At 39.9% G+C, this 23,131-nt stretch overlaps 1 protein-coding gene across 1 annotated transcript in view; it reads left to right on the top strand.

The window, feature by feature from the left end:
* LOC118771616 (collagen alpha-1(XXIV) chain) overlaps positions 1-23,131 on the top strand; it is a 98,860-nt gene that overhangs the window by 30,819 nt on the left and 44,910 nt on the right. The window contains exons 9-24 of the mRNA XM_036519609.1: positions 451-504; positions 1,126-1,170; positions 3,237-3,290; positions 4,210-4,254; positions 5,126-5,179; positions 5,775-5,819; positions 10,403-10,456; positions 10,560-10,604; positions 11,038-11,091; positions 11,681-11,734; positions 12,476-12,529; positions 15,683-15,736; positions 15,970-16,023; positions 16,849-16,893; positions 17,516-17,569; positions 18,418-18,462. Coding sequence (XP_036375502.1) covers positions 451-504; positions 1,126-1,170; positions 3,237-3,290; positions 4,210-4,254; positions 5,126-5,179; positions 5,775-5,819; positions 10,403-10,456; positions 10,560-10,604; positions 11,038-11,091; positions 11,681-11,734; positions 12,476-12,529; positions 15,683-15,736; positions 15,970-16,023; positions 16,849-16,893; positions 17,516-17,569; positions 18,418-18,462 — 810 coding nt within the window. The remainder of the gene's footprint in view (positions 1-450; positions 505-1,125; positions 1,171-3,236; positions 3,291-4,209; positions 4,255-5,125; positions 5,180-5,774; positions 5,820-10,402; positions 10,457-10,559; positions 10,605-11,037; positions 11,092-11,680; positions 11,735-12,475; positions 12,530-15,682; positions 15,737-15,969; positions 16,024-16,848; positions 16,894-17,515; positions 17,570-18,417; positions 18,463-23,131) is intronic.

Genomic DNA, 23,131 nt, shown 5'->3' with positions numbered 1-23,131 from the left:
GACGTTGAGCAGTAAACAAAGAACATGTTTTCAGGGATGCATCTGACACGTACCTAAAACAAAGCATTCAATAGTCACTTGTTAAACATATAATTTCCATGAGCTATTGAGATGACCTCAACACCAGGTGGCATCATGCCCCGAGGACAAAAACTCAGGATTCTTGTTCGGCTGTGATGATAAAGAAAAGAAAAAAAAATAACATATGCTGTCCAGTTGCACACCATGTAGTGCTTCTGCACTTTGCCTACAGTCACGGAAAATAGTTTTCCGAGGTTTTATCCTCAGTGTTAGCATCCCAGTATAAGGAGACTGAGAACGGGGGCAGGCACAGCCGAGAGTGGGGGGTCGAACAGTGCCTGTTTTATTCCCAGGTTGGAAGCGTTGACTAGAACCAGGGCCAGGGCCAGGTTGTCTCCTCTTTCAACCTCTTTTCTTTTCCCCACACAGGGTGGGCCAGGACTCCCGGGTGTGGCTGGGGCAGCAGGTTACCCTGGCAGGCAGGTGCAGTGACTACCTCCGGACTTCTTCCCTTCCCAGAGTTCACTTCATTGTACAACAGCCTGTACTCCACTCTTTGTCTTTACTACACATTTCCTCTCCTAAAAATGTAGCAATGCAAGAACATAAACAGTTACTTTCAGATGGATTTAAAGGGGTTCTTCCTAAAAGTGCCAGTGTGGACTGCATTAAAGGGCTATAAAAACACAGTGAAACACATTTGGTGTACAACATGTGCTTGAAACACATTGCTTGCTTCTGAGTTGGCCTTGTTGTCATTCACTGCATTTTTTCACAGAAACATATAATCAGTTAACATCTTAAAAGAGTACTTACCTAGATAAGCAGTGTCAGATATTGAACAAAACAAAATGTTAATGTTAACAAAACTATTTAATTGTTTATGATATTTACCGAGTAAATTGGTTTATTGATTTATTAGTGGCAATGTAATAAAAATGCAAATAGTGTATATGTTTATTTACATTATAATCTGTGTGTAAGTGTTACATGGATTCCTTTATTTTTGTGCTTGAATGTAAATTGCTGTATATTATCCTTCATAGCTTTGTGCTGGAAAACGTGTTACAATGCATTGTCCTCATAAAGGGCTCTCTGTTATAGGGTTTGGCTGGACCAGAAGGTAACCCAGGTCCTAAAGGTGTACGAGTAAGTAAAGCAAACACTCTCTCAAAAGGGCTTAAAGCCCACGCCTCTCTCTGTGCTGTAAAAGTGAATATTTAATTTCCTGAAAGGATTAGACAGTGACAGGCCCGGGGCTGTGAGAGGGCCTGTTCTGGGTCTGTGTTCTTAACAAAGCGCAGGCTCCGTGCTCCAGATTCCTCAGGAGGGGCGGGAATGCTCCGCTGCTGTTGAGGCGCGGGGCTTGGGTTTCAGGTCCAGGCCGAGGAAAGAGTGGCCAAGTAGAGAGAGCGCGAGGCGGTGAGAATTTCCTGCCCAGAGCACAGCTGGATTCCTTGCATAACACAGCGTGACAGGATAGAGGTCCCCAGCACTGTGTGTCATTATCTGGCTAATTGTTGGAAGAGGAGGCTTAGAGAACTTGGGACGGCACATATGCAGTGTGAGCTCTCAGCCCTGCGCACAAGAAGCCATGCTGATTAAGATGGAGGGATGGAGAGGGAAAGACTGAAAGGGTGTGAGAGACATAAGAGAGGGGGATAGATGGGAGAGAGAAGAGGTGAAGGAAAGGCAGGGATCAGACAATAATGGAGGAGAGGAGGGGAAGATCTAGAGGAGACAGAAAGAGCGAGAATGAACACATTTCTCTTTTGTTTTTGAAATTATGTTAAGTCTGTAAATCTAAAAAGACAATGAAACTTGTTGCAAAAATTGATCCAAGAGTGGATCAGCAGCCCTGTCCACTCACATTCTGTATTTCTGTCTATGGTTACATGTCTTACATCTCTTGCCAGCTCGCTGTAATAGCACGTATTTGATTATGTTAACATAAACATAAACTGCTGTGTTATTACTCAGATTTCATTATTCACCCTTGTGTCCTGGTTTAGAGCATCATATATATTTCTTATCTCATATATCATATTTTTAAGACATTTTCTTCACATAAGTGAAACCATGGAAAATGTATGTAACATTGCCATATTTTTTTAAGCATTAGATGGTTACAGGCATGATTATGTGTTTGCATTCTGTTTCCTTCAGTGGCAAAAAAGCACACTGTGAAACAGCACCCACCTCAGCTGGGAAGATTATACCTGTGGTTTTAGCATGACTCTAGAGCCCACCTCATTACAAATGATTTTACAATGAAATAATAGTGGAGAAAATAAACTGGAAAGCAAATCGTTGCATGAAAACTCCAGGGGATAATAGAGAGAGAAAGAGAGAGAGCAAAAACAGAGATGAGAGTAATGATTTAGTTGTTTCTCATCTGTCTTTTTTCGTACTTGAGTGAGTGGACATATGATTCCAGTTAACAAGAAACCAAGACAGCAGTTACCTGCTGCCTTCCAGACTGCTGTCCATGCTGATTATTAGAGTAGCTGTTCTGCAAACACTATCTCATCATCATCAGTGACTCCTATGGCCATGCATGTGTCTGCTCCCTCTTTAGCAAGCAAACGATTTGGGGAGAGAGAATCTTTTTTAAATCATTTAGCTCTCTTTTGTATGATTCACTAGGCAACAGTTGATGTGATGATGTGAACATGATTTATTAGCAGCAGAATATCTATTTATGCTAAAATATTTGTCAGCTGACCTGTAATCTCAGTCAAAGAAAGCAAAAGAGATTTAGAGAGAGACCAAGAGAGGGAATGAGAGAGATATATAGAGAAAAAAACTGTCTGTGAATGAAATGATGTCTCCAGGGCAGAGCTTACAAATAAGAGCAACTTTGTGTTTCTTCCAGAAGTAGGACTGAGAGAAATGTCATGCTGCCTGAGGTAACTGAGGCAAAAGACGGTAGTAAGCCATCTGACAGGCATATTGCCATAATTCTGCTTTTTGATATCTCTGCTTTGAGGGAAGGAAAATTAAGTTTAAAATATTCCAAGGATGTCCAAAATAGAACTTCTTTATAGGGAAGACATTTCTCATAGCTTCGTAGTTCATAGTTTGAAGTATTTTGACTTCTCCACAGTGTAAAAAAGGAATTTTTCCTCAAATATCCATATCAACAGGAAAACTGGGAAGAGCATTTTTAGAAAATGTGGAAGAGAAATGTAACACCACCTTTCTGTGTTTTTCAGGGCTTCATTGGACCTCCTGGTGTGGCAGGACCACCTGGACTGGAGGGGGAAAGAGTAAGTCACATGACTTTGCTGCTGTGGTGTTTAAACATGGGCTTAATAAAAGACGTGATGGACAGGTGATTGACAGTAATGCATCACTGATAGTGTATTCAGAGGTAACTTGAGTGAATGGTGTGCTCTCCATTTTTCTACCTACAGCAATCTACCTACAAACTATTTTGACATGGTGTCAGGTTGAACTGAGCAGAGCTCATTTTCGTTTCTGCACAGGTTTCATTTAATAGGAAGTCCAGTCAGCCACTACATTCAGAGTCCAGAAGTAGTTTCAATCTGTGACAGTGCACGATGCCTTAGCAAATGGCAGCCATGACCTCTAACAGCATTATAGTTATCTCTGAGCTGCATTTTATGGCAAAGGAAAAGCAGGAATTCCCCATAGTATATGAATGCAATTCTTCCCATGCTGTATTCTCGCCAATCTTCCAAATGCTCACTGCTCCCATAAGGAAGAAACAATTAACCAACATTTTCTTTCTTAAACAAAAGGTTTCAGATCTAAACAAAGATTTTTATCTTCATTTATTCCTCTTGGCAAAGCTCAGGATGTAAAATTCTAAGTGTTTGTCTTATATTTTAAAGTTTAATTTGTCATCTCTTCAAATTTGTTGATGTCTGAAGGGAGTTTCAGCAACAGAAATGAAAATGGTCTGGGTACACATTCTCTTGTCTGCTCTTGGCATTTCACTGTGGGAATGACAAAAAATAAAAATGTTGTATATCTGAGACTCATGCTGACCTTTTCTTTCAAAATGAAGGGTTTAAGTGTTAAACACTGTTAAAAGCCACAGATTCCCATGGGATTAAGTTTGACTGTCAGTATTGCTTAATCATTAAGTGTGTTTATTTAACCTGGCTGCAGTTTCTGAGAGTGCTAAACTTGATTTTATTTTGCTCCTCCTTTCATTCACAGGGTATTCCTGGCCCCACTGGGAAGAAAGGCCCTAAAGGAAGACAGGTATGCTGCACCCACTCTGAAACCCTGGATATGTCACTCAGAGGCATGGTATTAATCAACTGTCAATAAGTGCCATTCAGGTTGAGGAAGAGCATTTTACGATTTGATAGTCTTCTATCTGGCACCCAGCATTTTCCCTCACCATGGTAATGATTGGATACTTTATCTACTGTATCTAAATACTTCTGACGTAACTACTTCATCTCTGTGCTAAATGGCATAAACACATTAAAAGGAAACTATGTGCACTAAACACAAAAATATAATATCCATGACTGGTATTCAGACTGGTTTTGTGGCTGGCTGTAATCTTGTTGCAGCAAACATAAAATAACCAGTATTTAGCATTTTGCAAATCACTAGTCTTATGAAAATGTAACAAGTGTCGGCAAGGTATCTGATCAATTCTCCGTCGCCTAAGTGCCAAATGGGCAGGTTGCCCAGCGTCACAGAGCTGTGTGTTGAATTATCAAAGCTTTGGAAATGCTGACAGCTAGATGGCACACATTCAAATACCTGGGGTAAGTTTGTGCCTCATAATAAGATTACACAACAGGAAGACTCCTCAGTGTGACATGTAATGACCGTCATAAGGTTTACCCAATATTACAACATCATACCAGCAGGTGAGTGCCTATACCCTGGCCTTTTGCTATACCCCGGTGGACACTTGCATTGCTCTGCAAGGGCCAACTGAAGGGTAGAGTGTGTCTCCATGTAAATTCCTGAAAGAAAAAAAAGTAGACAGCAAGACAAACAACATAAATTACATCAGACATGACTAAAATTAGTCAGCTAAATACTGAATGCAGGTACTAAGTAAAATGATAATCTGGATGGTGGTTGTAAGGCACTTTTGTTTGTTTTTAAGGGTATAGTGGGTGATGTTGGTGAAAGGGGACCTCCTGGGCCAGATGGCGACCAAGTAAGTCTTCTCTATTTCTATGAGAATGAAAAACCTACTAGATCTGTAACCTGTACCTTTTCTCATGTTCTGAATACATCTCTGATATGGTGTGAGAAGCCTGTTCAAACAATATTAACATGTGTTGAGTCTTGCATCGTCTCATTTTAGAACTCAGACTGTGAATAGCAATTGGCTGCTTTAGATTATGAAGCCACAGATGCCATGAAGTCTCTCTGTTCCAGGAAGTGACTTTTAGCACAGTCTGACTAATCTGTCAAGATGTACTATGTTGGTCTGGATTCAAGTGACACAAAAAAACTTGGAATCTCCTCATTGAACAGCTATGTATGTACCAGATTATGAATGTGGACTTTATATTTTAATTTGTATTTGTTCTGGAGTTATAAAGAATGTTAAATATAAACCAGAGACACAACAAATGGAGACATGTTTGCTAGCGTGCCAGGCATCTCATACCGGAGGCCAGCAGAGGATAGCCAGACAAAGAGCCATGCGATGTGATGAGTGAGAGAAAACTTTCCCAGATGTCACTGTGTTTATTAACCTATTCTGAATATCCGGCACTCATGGTGTGTTGCTTGGTGTTCCACAGGGGCCTGTTGGTGGGACTGGAAGTGGAGGCTTTCCAGGATTCAGGGTAGGTGCTGTCGTGTCCATCTTGCCTTTCAACACCACTGGGCTGTTTTCCACACCTGGAGTTTTTGTCCTCAGATTGCCTTGAGGATGACAGCCTTTTTCTTCCTTAATAAATTGTGAGTTTTGTTGGTGCAATAATTTTTTAAAGAACCCCCCGAGTCTGAAGCCAGGGGTATTTGTTTTCAGTGTCTGCAGTATATTTTTTACTCTTGTGTGCTACTGTAAAGTGCTTTGCTCTGTGTGGGAGCCATTGCCAGTGGAGGATTACCGACATTTTATGCACTTTAAAAGCTTGGCAGACATTCAAACTATGAGTGATCCTCAGAGGCCAGAGATCTAAAGATACACCAGTCAGAACGATTTGCCTGGCAGTCTGTCCTGGAACAAGCAGTGAGAGAGAAGAACATGACTGTGCCCCCTCCCTGGTGTGGAAACAGGCTTGCACATATTCAGATGCATCCAGCCTCCCCTCCCAAGTGTTTTTTGTGCCCAACAGCATGACCACTACAGCTTTCAGCCCTGCTACAACCACATAAACCTTGTGATACTGTGGTTATACTATCCCTGAACAAGACTATAGGGTCGTTTACCCTAATATCAGCTCACTGGAGTCAGACACATCTACAGTGCGTGTCAAGATTTAAAGCGCAACCCTCTGGATTACACTAAAGCAGACTCAGTTTTTTCCATCTGGATATTCCGTGAGCAGCTATAATTCAGGCATTGTTTGGAAACCTCTGTACATGGTTGCAAAATGGAAATGATCTAGATCCACATTTAACTTTTCGTAGCTTCTTCAGATTGATAGTTTTTGTCACCATCACAAATTACAAGGAGGTCCCTTGACTATTCAGTTACAGTCACCCAAAATGTGCTCAAGTTTTAGTGTCTAAGTAATTGATTTGCTGGGATAGAAGAGAATTAGTTAGTCTGTAAGATTAATAGAGTTTTGTGGGTTACAGCTGTTGCCATCCTATAAATGTGCAATTCAATAAACAAGATGATCATTGATGTTAGGGTGATGTCATTTTAAAGGATTGAAAGCTTAAAGTATGTATTCTGGATTCGTTCATGTGCATCCATACATTGTTCTGTTTTTTCATTAACAGTAACATGCACAAAAAACCCTTAATGCTGTGCAAAAATGACTTTATGGAGATTAATGTTTAGTTGTTCAATGTTCTTGATCACATATTTTCCTGGGAAACCAGGACTGAGTGTCAGTGAAGCATCTATTTCCATTAACTGTAATGGTTTGGCCAATATGATCTGTTGTTCATAAGACATCCATCATGGAGCAGAACCAGATCTGGAGCAGTTGGTCCTGGCTGCAATGCAATGAAAAGCACATGTCCCATTAATGTGAAGGGAAACCCAGAAAAGTGCTTATTTCTCATATCGGGGGAGCCTTTTTAAAGGAGGCCTTTCAAATTCAAAGTGGATATTTTAACCGTGCCGTGCAACAAACCGGTCACATCTCCAGGGATAGATGTGCACATTACCCTCCATATTATATTCATTACTTTTGTCATTAATGTCTCAGTAATTGTGACTGTATTTGGAAAATGATTGCCACAAAAATGTGAAAGTGATAAACTATATCAAATGTCCTTTGGTGAAGATGGTCCACATGGAAGTGCTTATCTGGGGTCTTAAATTGTTTGACTCTTTTCAGCGCAGTTTGCAGTCTGGTCAGACATGTGCATATTGAAGGCCTTTGATGACCTCATATGCTCATGATGTGAATAAATTGTGCTTTAATTATTATGAGGTCACATGAATAACCCATTCCACTTAGTATCTCTTTTTGAAACAGTCAACATGTAGAAACATACTGGCTATGTCCCAAACAAAAGGACTCCGCCTGCTGCCTTTGTTTACAAGCGACATTCTGATAAGGCAGGACTAATAAAGCAACTAATGTAGAAAGAAACAAATTTGGAATACTCAGGAAAGTCAGGACAACATCATCAGTCAAGTTTGGTGTATAATTGTTTAATGAAGAACACACAGTGGCAAGTGTAAAGAAAGGCTATCTAGCTGGCTACCAGGGTTCCTGGTTTAACCCAGCTAGAGGGCTAGATTGTTGGCAGTTCAGAATTAATTAGCTACCTAGCTAGTGAGGTTAACTACACTTATTTAGTTAGTTCATCACCAACTCAGCAATGTAATAACATCTTAAGTCTTTATTGAAATATGCAGATTAGCATTAGCATAATAAATATATAAAATTCTATATACCACCCAAACCAAATTCTGAGTTTGCTTTTCCTTTCTGTTATTCTTCTCAAAGAGGAAATGGAACAATGACAACAAACTTTGTATAAATTACAAGCATGCGTTGGTTGTATCCTTCAAATTTGCTTTAATTTAAACATCTCAAATGGGCAATTTCGATGTGACCTCACATTTGAAATGCGACTTGGCGGATGCCTAAAATGCTGCCTCAGAAAGATGCCCTTTTTTCTGAAAAAGGTGCAACCATTGTGATTTCCTAAAGGTCAGGTCAAAGGCCATGATGACCTCATTTGTACAAGTTAACTTCAGTAAAGTTGTGGACTCTAGAAGTAGGGGTAGAACACTTACACTTTAGTCATAAGTGCATCGTGGTATTATACTATAGACATAAAAAGGATTCACTTTAGATTTACCTCTCTCACCATGTGTCAGAGTCAGCAAATTGTGTTTTCTATTTTATTTGATTTTCTAAATGAATTGAATTCCGAGAAACCTTCACAGAAGGAAACCAGTCTGTTTTTACAATTGTTTTTAATGTTGCCATCTCATACACCAAGCATGGCAAATGGTGAGACCTCTACATTTTTAAAAAGAATCTCTTGGGTTACTGCCTCTTTTGAACTAGATAACTGTAGGGTATAGATGAGGTGGATAACCTTTCCTTGCCACTCCAAAGAGTACTGAGGGTCAGTCAGACTCTGCAGCAAAGTCTCAGATTCCGTAAACTGAAAAGGACTTTATGAACTTTGCTCGATTTGTCTCTCTCCTGCAGTGCCATTAGCCTGTGAGCCTCACCATCAAATAGAACATTTACTCAATCCAGATGGATTTTTTCATCAAAGCCACATTTCATTTATGACATTGTATATTTTCCTATGAGCAATATAAATGTGTAACATTTGAGATGGGCATGTCTACTAAGGTCATTCCTTTATTCGCACTCTGTTGCTTGCTGGGATAACTGCACATAGTGATCCTTGTGTTACAAGATCTTTGAGCATAAAGCTGTGGTAAATCCCAGTCTTTTTCTAAAGTACTGAGCATAAAGTGCAAGAATAAACTATGCATTTACAAACTAAGGCACTGTTCATGTCTGTTTTAGTGACTATTAATTAGACATGGGAAACAATACAGACATTTGTGTCCAGGACTTTCTCCTGTGAAGCCACACATGGCTTGGAGTCATTGTTTCACCCTAGTAGATCCCATATCATATGGAAGGACAGCACCAGCCTACATATGCAGGGAGCTAGCAGGGCCCCTAGGCCTCCAGCAGTGATCAGGTGAGCTTCCTGGATCCAATGAGTCCCCTGAAGAAAAGGGCTTTGCAGGAGATTTTTAGTCCATGGTGTGCTGTTGGTATTGGATTTGAAATCAACCTGTCAGTGAAGCCTGTGAAAATGCTTTCAGAGCATTTTAATGTGAAACAGCTCCCCACTGAGTTCACTAGACCCACTTCACCCCCCCCCCATGCAACACAGAACCTACAGTACCTCATTCCCCATCAGACACCACAGTGGAAATCGGTATTAATGCTTTATGTTTCCCACAAATATATACTCATAGTGTGTACTGCTTGTATGTATGATTTTACTGCCAAATGAATTTCAAGTTCAAATTCACCAGACACTTAGGTATCATGTTCTTTTCCTGTGTGTCCTTTCCAGTTCTGTTCTATGGTGTTGTGCAGCCAGTCCTGAAATACGCAATTTGTGAGCTAATTCAGTGTGATTTGCTGATTGCATATATATCTTCCCAAAAAGGTGTGGTTTCTTAGTGTCTAGAGATTTCTGAGTCTTCCCTGTGAAGGTGCTCACAGACAAAACTTTACTGTTTCATCCTCAGGTCAGAACCACATGTGCTAAAACCTACCTTTTCAAATGATGAAGAAGAAAATCTCCCCCAATGGCATTGACCTTTCATCCCCAAAAAAGTTATCTTAAATCTGAGTTTCTGGAAGCCCAAGTACAGCTACAAGGTCATAGGTGTAACCCTTAGCCAGCTGCTGTGGAAGGATCATTTGACACATTATACATGAGTTCACACCCTAAGGGAACAATGCACCATGACCTGAGAACAGGAAGCAGTGTGCAAAAATGGATCTTTGACCCACATCTTACAGCCCCCCACCCATCCACACTAAAAAAGTATAAACCTAGGCAGCAGGAAATAGGAGATTCATTCATTCTTCTTGTGGTTTTTTTAAAGCTGAGTGAGAACACATTGATGAGCCGCAGACCCAACGATAGTAGAAATGGGGTGGTGAACAGTAGAAGTTTGCTCTGTGTCTTACCTTCTTCTCTTGCTCTCACCTGTCTTACCCCATTTCTCGTGCTCTCCATGCAGGGTGATCCAGGGCCTGAGGGCCCTCGTGGACTACCGGGCATAGTGGGACCTCAGGTATGGTGAGCTTTGTCAGATCATCCTTCCCAGTATGTCTTTGTCAGTCTTTTTCCTCCCTCCAGATGGTGTACTTAAAGGCCTCCATTTCTCTCATTGGCAGGGCCTGACAGGAGGTGCAGGGCAGCCTGGATTGAAAGGTGATAAGGTGATCTAAATATTTCTATTATTGCAGTGATTGCTGTAGATCAGTGGGTGGATGAGTGGAATGGGCTGAAGAAGGGGAATAGCTGCTTGATAAACAGTGTATGGCCTTGAGCCCTGAAGTCTAGTCTGCCAGATGCCATTGGATGCTGTACAGCACTTTGGATAACACTTTGTAAATATAAAAAGGCACTGAGAGAAAATTCCATATGCTGTGGTTTGGTTCTTTTGAAAAGCTTGTTGACTACCTTGATGGCTCCTTTATCCCGTACCATGTAGCATTAATCATGGATGTAAAACCTGGTTCTCCAGCTTAATGTGATACATAGGCAGCATTTATGTGGCTAATCACTGTACTTGCCTGTTGGCTTTGACTGATGAACAGTGTTGTTGTCTCTATTATATATATATATATCTGTGTAATGTTGGCAATTTAGGGTGACCCTGGATTAATGGGCGAGCCAGGAGAGTACGGTTTCCAAGGTGACAAGGTAGGAGTACATTTACTCTACTGTCTCCTCCTCATCCTGAAATTGATTATTCACTGGGAAACACATGCTTCCCATTAACTGCGTCTGCCTAGTAAATGTTTAGCTTTGTCTGAAATACAGTATTCTCAGCCAAAGTTTGTCTACCTAAATAAAATATGACTCTCCTCCCACACAGCCAGCAATGTCTGTGTTCTGTTGGAAATTGAACCTAGTACAGCACTGAGAGCAAAGGTGTTACGGTTACTGCAGCATCCGTCTTCTCACTGAGTGGACTCAGGAAGGCATGGGGTCTTGTCAGAGAGGTGCCTTTTTTAATGAACCTCACCAAAGATGAGCAGAATGTTGCCGTGTCTATCGCACCGAGGAACATTTCCTCCATTCAGCTAAGGAACCGACTTGGCAGCGAATCCTACCGAAAACAAACAGTGAGCAAGGCCCAGCACCGTCAGGGGCCTGACATGCAGACTAAACAAGCTATAAACACCCCCAGGTCTCTCCCATCAGCAGCACATGTGATCGGCTGCTGAATGTGTGGCACAGTGGGGGAGGGAGAGAGGTACAAGTCACCGTGTCTTGTGTTTGCCCCCAGGGAACGGCTGGCTTGCCAGGACCGCCGGGAATACGAGGAAAACCAGGACCACCTGTACGTCAGAGCTTTAATTTGTCTTCTTATTGTCACGCCTCTTTACGGCGTGACCCTAGCAAGCATGCATTTGACTTTGCCACCTTTTTGTAATTAACATCTATTGGGAACACCTGGATATTCTTTAACCTATTCCTTGCAAGGGTAAAATGTGAAAGCCAAGCTCAAGAGTGTGTTGCCTTCGTTTGTTCTTTGTAAGGTACAGCCAAAGCAATTGCACGATACCAGCTCCATGTATACACTGTGAAGTGTGGTTACCAATTGATTGTAAACCAAATAAAAAAGTTGACTTTCTTAGTTTACAGCATAGGAGAGATGCATGCATCTGTGTAGTTTTTGCATACAGCAGTTTCTCAGTGCCTGCAGCCCAGGGTGGCACCAGAGTGCTTCACGTGGTTCCTGTCTGGACAGGTGTTTGTTATGTGTCTGTCTTATTTATTCAGGTCAAGCATTTTTGAACCTGCTTGAACTGTATTTCCAGAAACTGTAGCGTCACATCAGCACGGTGTGACTGCGTGTACTTGATAGAGAACTACCCACAAGGTGCATCCTGACATAGCTGGCAGCTGAAAAAGGAAGAGCTGCTGACAATTTTCTGGAAAGCGCAGCAGTGAGCATGATGCTTTGAGCTGGGTGTGGACAAGCCTTGAGCTGATCTGCGCTGGCAGTGTGTCACATGCCTGCCAGTGATGTTTCTAATCACGCATTTGTTTTCTCTCCCTCTCTTTTCCTGTCTGAAAGGGGAAAGTGGGTGAGGTGGGACCACAGGGGCCTCCTGGCCCACCAGGCCCAGAGGTGAGAGTACTGCTCTGTTTACATGTTTACCCCCTGAGAAGAGGGAGGTTCTGTTTGTGCATTATTTACAACTGTGTTTTAACTATGTTATGAGCGGACTGGTTTATCAGTATTCAGACACTAATAATATTAGGGTCACTTTTACATAAAGAATTGGACATCTAAAATGGGCCTTTGTAACTACGGATCTTCATGGTAAAAAGGCTGTGTTTTTAATAAATATGCTGATGTCTACTGAGTTAAAGCACCATTTTATCACATTACTGTAATATAATGTTTTGTTACTTAGAGAAGAAAGGCTACTTCATGTTTGTGCATTCAAAAATTATGTAATCTAGTATAATGAGAATTCAAATATTTTTGGTTATTTTGTCCTTTGCAAACACATTGCTTCAATTCATCCTTTAAGGTCATCGTAATTATGTAACATAGTGTGGTTTGGCCTCAAAATATCCACCAGATGGTGCTATGTGTTACAAGTGAAACAAAAGTTTGTCCTTGCTGCACTTGGTCACTGGTTGTAAAATCTTCATTGTGGGTACAAATGTAAATATATACACTGGTGGCAAACAGAGACACCTGCTTTGATAGCTGTCATTATAAAATAGCTGTTGCTTAAACAGTTTTGAAAATCCATGGTGCTGAGAGTTTTAGCAAATTGTCCTAACCAGCAGCTGATCGATACCTGGATTACCAGCGATTAAAGTGGTAATGTAATAATGTAATAAACTGGTTACAAAGTCCAGAAACTGGCAGACTGTCAGTGGTTAGCATCAGTGACTCCTGCATATCATTACAATTCAGTTTACACCTTAGGATAACAAGTGTCCTAAGTTCTTCATGGCTAACTCCTCTTCCCAGAGTGAAGAGTTGAGCATCTGTTTAAGCCAAAGAAGTGACACAGCCAGCAGCAGTTGTGTGGAGAATCTGGCCAATACAACACTCACAAAAACAAAGAGAAGGAGCAAGCCTACAAAAACAAAAAAAATTGCTGACATGAAATTAACTCAGTTATTGTCAAATTGGTCATTTGAAATACATAGATTATTAAGACATGTAACTTAAACAATTAAATCACTAACAGTTAAACAATCAACAATTTTGGGGGACAGGTGAAGGTTCTCCTTCACAAGTTGCACCTTAAGCAAGCTACACTAGTAAAGTCAGCAACAGTGTTATTTAATAGTGTTATTTAACAACATTATTAGCTAGCGGTAATGGTCTCAGAATCAAAAGTAGACAGCTGATATTTGACATTCCAAAAAATGCATGTGTATTCACTAGAGTGAATTGGACATTATGATATTTGAAGTTATGGCCAGTATGATTTTCATAATCTTGTTTTCCAAAAAGTGCTATAACAATTTTAAGTATGTGTGTGATCTGCAATAAGTTGTGTTGAAGACAAAGAAATGCTTCTGCTACTGTTTACTGCCACATGTGACCAACAGTGGGGAGATCAAATTGTGTCATAATCTCTTCTTCTGATATGTTCTGTCATAACACAGTGAGGGAGTGTAGAAGGTGCTACCGTTGGGGTGATGTATGTGAGTTGCTTATATATTGGATTGAGAATTGATGAAAGAATGGACAACTGGAGGAAAGATAATGCCTTTCTGTAAGCCTTAATGGGCATTTGTTTGGATCCAGTTTGGTGGAACAAACTTAGTCAGTCTTTGGATTGTTTTGTGGGGAAGAACTTGAACCAGATTTTATTACACAGGATATATCAAATGTAACAAGATGTGCTCCTTAGAGTAGACTATGTGAACTGTATTGGCATAGTACAGAGCTGCTTTCATGAAGTTGAAGCGTGCAGTGATTTAATGAGCATATTAATTTATTTCAGCATAGGTATAAAACAGAGTTTTGCTGAAGTACTTTAGAAGTGCACTTTTAGGGGTGCCTCTCTAGCAAGATTTAGAATGTGTCACTCCTTGTTTTGTTGCCTATAACATGAAGAACATGTTGGGCTGAGTGGTACTAAATACGCTTGGCCTTCTGGCTCAGTCTTGTACAGTCAGCTGCCCAGCGTCAGTGGGTTTTGATCGTGTCTCTTGGTTTAATTCTCGTTGAAAAGCAGACATGTGCATCTCAGATGCAGTGCACTTGAAGCAGCCATTGTTATAGCAGAGGGGGGGGATGTTGCTGGCAGCTCAACTGGGAGGGATAAATAAAGAGAAGCTCATTGTATCCCACAGCTGTGTAATGAGGAAAATTTAAAAGTGGTCACATTCACAGGCTTGAAATTTTGCCATGTAGCCGTATTAGTTTCACAAAGTTACCTGCTGATGTAGTAAATTCACCCTCTAACAGGGCATTTTGTCAGCAGGCATAATCACTGGACTGATGTCTGGTTTTAATATTGAGGCAAAAGTATGTACAAATATCTGAACTTACCTTAATTGAGATGCTTTAAGTGTGACGGAATTCACTGGTGTGATGCATGTACTGCCTGTGCTTTATTTTCCACTCCTACAAGAGCTACTGCAATTTGTGCATATCACAAAGATTTTTATAAAGATGTGCCACCTAGTGGCATTCCCTTTGTATTACAATAAGTGATTTTTCAGATGAAATTATTTTATATACTTGTGTACTCATTCTGACGGTTAGATTGGTACAGTTCCTGTTTGTATGTGCAGGCTGATTTCTCTGTTTACTTTTTGCTAACATTTTGGTTTCTGTTACTTTTCACATTTCTTACTTAAAAGGTCCATGCATTTGAATGAAGCATTATACAGTATATCTTCAGGATTCACCTGATTATAATGTCTCTGCTCTAAGCTTGAGGTGCCTCTGTCACTGCCTCCTACTTTTGATGTACGAGTGAAAGATTCAGTTGTGGCAGGTGTTTCTGACAGACTGCATCACTGCATGTCTCTCTCACATCAGGTTCCTATAAGGGAGCTATGTTCTAGAACCCTTGATTTATTGGAATTCCCTACGTAAGCCATAAAAGAATGACTATGGGTGCAAATGCAGCCTTTTCCCAAGTGTTTGGCATTGAAAATATTATTTACAGGCTTGGACTTACCAGGTCATCCCCCAGACAACAATGTCAGTAGAGCGCACACCAGTGGTCACTGCTGAGACAAAACATTTCGCCTGTTTTGATGCCTTTGAAACGTTGACATTCTCAAATCTTCTCAGGGTTTCCCCGGAGATATTGGTGCTCCAGGTCCCAATGGCCCGCCAGGTCCGAAGGTAGAGCAAGAACATTGATTTTCCCTAACAGCATTATTCAGGCATATACTTCAAATCTACTGTGCACTCAGCTGTATTTTCTGAGAACTCTGACCTTGCTACGTGTTAAAAGAGTTTGACAAATATTTGACTTCTTTACATTTATTTTGATGCTGTCATAGTCTTCTGTACTACATATATCCTCAACAGTCCTCTGTTGCTGTGTTCTAGCTGTTTATGTTTTTGTGTTTTAGGGTATTCAAGGTGCCAGAGGGCCACAGGGGCCTCCAGGTCCAAAAGGAATAGAGGTAGAGTTTCATTATTATTCACTTTTTTCTCTAACATTTACAATTATAAAACCCCTGTATAAGCACATATCTAACTACTCAGTCAGAGGGTGGGGTGTGGAACATTCACTAAAGGAAAAGCACAATTCCTTTACTGGTTTATAGAGGATTTACAGTCAGCCAATAAATATAGCTTTGCTCGCCTGTCGACAGGGTATGTTCCACTCAGTGAAGTCATTATTTCTTGGGTGCTAGTAAAAACAATGAATGAATGAGCTGAATTTGCCAGGAGTGAAATGAATGGAAGCCTTGGCAGCTCCTGCACACACCTTTCCATTGTGGTAGTGTTACATGATCCTGGCACCTCTTCGTGCAGACCTGTGCCCAAACTGGAACATTCCTGTGGGCTGCTGAAAGAAAGGCAGACCCTATGCCAGAAAGTGCAAGAGACAAAAGCTGTGCAGTGGCCACAGAATTTTTCCTGGGGAGTTGCTGGTTCATTGTGTATGCTGTATTCTTTCAAGGCAGCATAAACTGAGGGTGTCCGCATTGTCAAAAAGTATCAAAAGATAATGTGGAGAGAGTGACGCCTTGCTTTCTATCCATCTCACACTGCCAATTCATGTTTTGAAACTGTTTGCTCCTGTGACTCTCAAAAGGTCTAGGAGGACTTACTGAGGGGGCAGCACGGTGCGCAAACTGAAAAACAGCTGTATTTATATTTTCAAGTGTGCTCTCCTTAAAGCTATGTGATGTGTTGTGGAAACATGTGATGTTGTTTGCTGTGCCCAAAAAAGCTATGCTGTGGACTGCTTTGTGTACAGTCATGTTTGTGTCTGTTTTCAGGGTGATGAAGGTCCACTCGGCCCACCTGGCAGTCCCGGGCCCACCGTAAGTGTCTTCAGTTCGATGTCCTCATCTTCAAATACTTTTCACATTTATACCCCCCGGGTGGTCTCACAAGTGCAACATGGAATTTGGTTTCTCATGTGTGCATAGTGGTCAGGTGTGTCTCTGAGTTCCTGGAAACAGGGAAGTTGTGTCATGCTGAAACATGCTGATATAAACAGCTGTTATAAGCATTTCCTTTCTTGCTGAAAGAGAAAAAAAACCCCAGAAGAAAGTGGCCTATTTAAAACAGATTGGAAACAAATGAATGAAAATACCAAGATGATCTGATTTATAATGATGGATGTATACCTGAGTGTATCTGAAGAGGATTAGTCTTGCATCGCACTCTCTATACATTGGTATATATCTCAATATTGTGTGGACTTTATTGCCACCAGTTTTATTCAGGAATAAAATTAATTATCTATGAACAATATGACTTTGATCAGGGTAATGCTATTAGGGTTATACACTATAACATCTTTACACAATTCAAAATTCATTGTACATTTTTATGTCACATAATGTATTTCTTTATATCAGACGATCAGAGGTATAAATACATATGGATGGCACTGTACATGTGAATTGATATGTGTGGATGTGTGTTGTTTTGCCTCAGGGAAGGGCAGGAAGAAAAGGTTACATCGGGGAGCCTGGACCAGAAGGACTGAAGGTAGTAGTCAGTTATATTTTTATTCATAGATTCAAAATGTAAAGAGCCAGTCATGATCTGCCTGAATTGGGTAATAGGTCTGTACTATATAAGCAACCTCTGTGAAATGATTGAAGGCATGGGTTTTATTGAAGGTAAAAATCTGGGTGCATCCTCTAAACACGTTATTAGTTTATTTGTAAAGTGTTACTGAATCTATATGAAGCTGAGCAAAACTTTTGTGATAGATATACCCAATATGGCTCTTTCTGGACATTGTTCAGGCTGTAGTATAAGTATGTCACTAAAGGAAGTCAGAGGTCATCTCTTCAGTGAAAGAGAAGACATCATAAGACACACAGTTGTTCACAAAGTTTCCAGCAAAGGGAAAGGTTTTGCAAGGAATTAAAACCTTACCACTTTAATTACTTTTCAGTAACAAACAGCAAAATTTTTGAGTAGTTGCTTAAGTTTTTATTACCTAAAATTATCCTTTGTACCTACCACAAGCAGCTGCTCTCATCATTCCGAAATATGTGTTGAGATTTTATTGAAGTGAATTACAGCTTGTGTTTTTTATCAATGCTAATTTCCAATGTTTTCTGAATGAGACATGCTAGTTAAAGGGTGGTCGATAGAGTAATAAATTTGTATAATGGCTCATTAAGGCAGTGTAGGAATTCTCCTGAGGCTGTCATTACAGATAATAGCATCAGAAGCATTTTAGATCTTTTTATAAAAACTGTACCACATGTTTTTTTTTTTCATTTGTTTATTTGAAAGTCTTCTCCAATGTTGGGTATGTGACTTCCTGACTTGAGCAGAAGTGAATCTAAAGAGTTTGTTTCTTTTTGATGTTTTAATTACAGGGGGAAACAGGGGATCCAGGAAACGCAGGAAAAAGTGGACCACAAGTGAGACTGGTTTGAACTGAGACTGCATGGCAAATAAGGGGCAATTTAACCTCATTAATTGATCTGCTGTGTCTCACTTAGCTTCCTGTCTAAGAGATATTGCTGTTCATTGACCCCTGTCATCCTGAGTCATGTTTTTTACTTGATTTCCTTGAGAGTGTTGCAGTTTCTTTAAGTGGGGGATATTGCAGTGTGAGGACAGTGTCAGCCTCTTTATGTTATATTGGGTTACTGACCCAATGCATGTTACCAGCTATTTGGTGTCTGTGTATATTTTTTTAAGTGGAATGAATGACACAGAGTGGAGGAGTGGGAAAACATTGTGTGCAACTGACACATAAATAAATGTTGGTTCCCATGCAATGGTGACACTGTATGAAGGTTTTATGATGGATAGCTACATCTGCACTGTTTGGGTGGAACTGTTCTAATTACTGAAATGGCACAACCATCCATTTGTTCCAAATGAGCAATGTACCATTTCTTTTCCATAGGAGTGCTCATTGTGTGAAATTAAATCTCTGCCATGGCAAATAGTACTGTACCAAATATGGCTTAATTTCACGCAGCATATGCACAGATGTGTGGCAGACGTTGTTGCCTAATGCACTGTTGTTGCCTGAAGGTCAAAATGTGTTGTGCATATAGTGTGTGTGTTTTATGTGTTAAAGCCATCATTTGCTCATCATTCATCTGTTTGTATATTACCCTTTCAGCACTCTCTGAATTATAGATCTTCTGCTCCTTCTGCAAGCACAACGAATTATTGTATTCCAGGGGCTGCTTCTCCTTGTTAGATTATCTTTTAGAATATCTATACCGAATGAGGCAGATTGATTTATTACCTTACTTGGTCAAAGAGGTTGCTTGCTACATTTGTTATCTCTCTTTAATAGGAAATACATTTCTTTTTTGTTGGCCTGGTATAAGTGGTTTTGTTTGGCCTAGTGTTTTTTTTTCGTTACAAATTAGTTAAAAACCTAATATGCAGAAAATATTCAGCTTTATGATGACTTTCTGAAATCTTACTGCATTTACAACTTTCCTACAGAAAGTATCCACACTAACAACTACATAGCAAAACATTCAACTTCAGTTCAAATACAACTGGAAGAAGCAGACCTACAAACTGTAGTGTTCCTTACTCACTGACACTCTGACTGGCTTTGCTAACAAACCAGCAGATACTTTTCAGCAAAGTATTTGTAGCAAAAATAGTTCTTTTTCAAGAAGATTTAGCCGCATACTATTAAATCTATTGTTTGTGTTCTTTGGAACATAACAACAGAGTTGCAGGTGCATGGAGCATCACAGTCAGGGCTGTATATTAATTGTTTGAAAAAAGGAAAAGTAGATGTATGAAAAAGTACATGCAGTTGCCCCAATTTCAGTTCCAGTAAAAACAATTGAAAGAGAAGACAGAAGGCAGTTATTTCCCTGTAGTGATGGGGTGTGGTTTGATGGCTGTTTTTTTGTTTGGCCAAACTATTCAGGTTAGATTGGACTCTTTGGTGCTTATTCTGTATGCTAGAGTATGTCTAGTATAGACATATAGTATAGTCTACTATATATAATAGTATGTCTAAGGGCGGTGTCTACTGCCTTGTTTGATGTTATCATTAATGTTTTTTTTTTTCTGATGTTAAAGGTGATGTTGGGTTGTCATCATGGTATTCATGTATACATTGATATAATTCAGAGGACAAGGCACAGGCACAGAGGTTCATAAGGCACAGGAGGTGGTCACTTGATTCTGGTCGTAATTAGCATCTTAAAAATATGCTGCTTGGTTACCACCCTTGAAACTACAGCAGCAAAAGTTATATCACATGGTCATCATATGGATATGGTTTATAGTTTTGAATATTGAGGTCTGTGGTTTGATCCTATGATAACACGAGTTAACTATATTGTTAACCCTGGATTTAAGTGTGAGAAGGTTCTGAATCAGGTGCGAGTTAGTCTTAAACATCTATTCCCTAATTTGGTGAGGGTTTGAATATGGGTGTCTGTGGCATGGAGACTGTTAAAAAGACTGGACACAATCTAGGGCTTTATAATGGTATAGTGTTTCTTTAAACACTTTCTTTTTGTGCTTTATGTATTTATTCTTAGTTGACATGCCTCTACTCTGAAACGGACTGAAGTTATAATGTCATACAGGGTTACTCTACAGGTTCACGTTGACGTATGACAATGACAGAGCGTATGGCTCTGTCATTGTGTGGCAACTTACAGTATATTTCAAGGATTTCGTATTAATTTTTAGCAAAGCATGTAGATGGGTTTGAGGACCTTGTGTCAGGCAGAGCTCAATATACAATTTGTATATCGGCGTTTGTTGTTTATTCATTTAAGAGATTGGTTAATGGGCTACAGTCTATATGTATACGTGGCGGGTTGTGTTTGATTTCGCCTAAATATGCTTTATTCATCAAAAATGGGTCAAGTATGTCAGGCCTGGCTGTGTTGATGTGGGTTGTGACTCTATATTGTACTGTCAGTTTGACTAAATTAGTTTCTTGTCATATAGACCTGCCTGTAGAATTCATCCTGTTTCTGTGCCATGTTTGTGCCAAATGGGTTTTGAGGGGTGGTTCCTATGGATGTCAGTTCATGTTGGTAGCAGAGGAAATTAAATTTTTCATGATTTGCAAAGCAGACTCTGATCTTGGATGTCATTGACATAGATTGTTCTTCTCAGGGTATGGGCTGAAGCCTTCATACAGTTGGTCATTACTGGGAAATCACAGGCGCTTTGGAATAGGAAGACAAAGAGGAGGTGCTTGTATGGGATCCATAGGTCTGTGTTTTATGTAGGTTTTATAGGGAACTGTAAGATGAATGAGATCAGAGATTTACAGTAGGTCAGATGAGGTGAAACTCTTCATTGCATTGTATGGGAAAATGGATGGCGAGATGTCTGCGTTATGTCTTAGCTATGGTACGTGTCTTTCTGTGTCTGAGGTATGTATTGTGAGCCAGATGAAATCTTGCCCTAAATCCCATTGCTGGCAATAATACTTAAGAAATTATGTGGTATACATGGAGCTGTAAAGAGACATGCAAGTGGATACCGTGATCCTTATCCAATATGGTTTTGGGAAACAGGATTTAGTTTTCCTTTTATGTTTCACACTCCAGATGAAGATTCAGGAGGAGAATTTTCAGACAATCCCTACACAGTTAGATCCTAGACAAACTGGTCCCATACACGACTATAAAAATCCCATGCACTACTTCCTTTCTGCATCATCTGTTCATGGAATCCCTCATCCATCCCATCTCCCCCCATTACTCAGCTGAGTATAGTCCTGTTCAGTCTGCCAGTCAGGAATCACTAGGGAGAACTTTTATGGCCATTTCATCTTAAACACATTTCAGAAAACCAGCACTTGGCTTTAAAATATTCATTCACCCTTTTGAAATGGTAAATAAAACAATATTATTGGCCCTAAACTACTATTTCGTGGATGAAAACAAGTGGGAGAGTGTGCCCCAAATTTATTTTGTCCAGAAATGTGGCATAGTGTAATGTAATGCTCAAACCATATCCATCAGCAAGATTTTTAGAATATTGTTTGATATTTCACAGGCAATATGTGGCAACTAATAAACTATAGAGTGTTCTCTTTACTGAGGGAACAGCTTCAAAACTGTAGAAACTCCAGCTGTTGAATGTAATGTGAACAGATTTTTTTAAGTTTGAGAAGTACAGTGTCCTTCAGAATAACTACCCACTGTGTTATTACAAGCTGGATTTGTTTCTTTATGTTGATAAATTTCTACTTGAGTGAATATTAACTTGTTACTGACAATATATGTAGCTGTAGTATATATAGTATATGTACATATATAAAAACCAAAGCAATCCCTGTGTCTTTCCCAAAGAAATACCCATAAAGGCCAGTGAGTTAATCCAGGTGCAGGGGTTTTCCAAGGTTTGGGTATCAGGTAAAATACCATGCAGATATCAGGAGGAGTAATCCTGTGTAAACAGGGTTATTGATAACTTTACACTTGTGTGGAGAGGACTATATACGTGCACCAAATGTCTTCACTTCAGGGAAACCCTGAAGTTTTTCCCTGATAACATTAACACCAGTGAATGGATTCAAAACAAACCCGACAAAACAATTACCTGTGCAAAACAAAATTTCTGTGCATTTGTTCAACAAACTGCTCAAATGCATATCTCAAAATATCATGTTTAACTAAACCAAAGGACATTCCTTGTGGGGATTATTGGGTTTAACTGGTGGTTATTTCCTATCTGAAAAGCAGATATATACAGAGCATAAATGAAAGAATTTTAGCACTAGTAGCACTGGGACATTTAACACTTTTAGCACCAGCATATTATTACTGGTATGCCATTTTTTTTATTTAACATATGCACCTAATCAACAAATAAAAGTTTTGAGCTCTCTGAAAATGGTAAGTATTTAACAGTTAAGCCAAGGGCAAGTTTGATTTGATGGACTAGGCATGCACCAAGAACATGTTTCAAAAATATCTGTTATGTCCTGTTATGTCCACCCAACCTATGTTATGCAGAGAGCCATTCCAGGTATCCCACATGTAGACTCCAAAAGATACTTTCCACTGATTTAAATCCCCTTTTTTGGACTGTACCATGGTATTTGCATGGTACACATTAGAGTCTACG

Source organism: Megalops cyprinoides, chromosome 2, assembly GCF_013368585.1.
Source record: "Megalops cyprinoides isolate fMegCyp1 chromosome 2, fMegCyp1.pri, whole genome shotgun sequence".
NCBI lineage: Eukaryota > Metazoa > Chordata > Actinopteri > Elopiformes > Megalopidae > Megalops > Megalops cyprinoides.
This window is presented reverse-complemented; position numbering and strand designations above follow the sequence as displayed.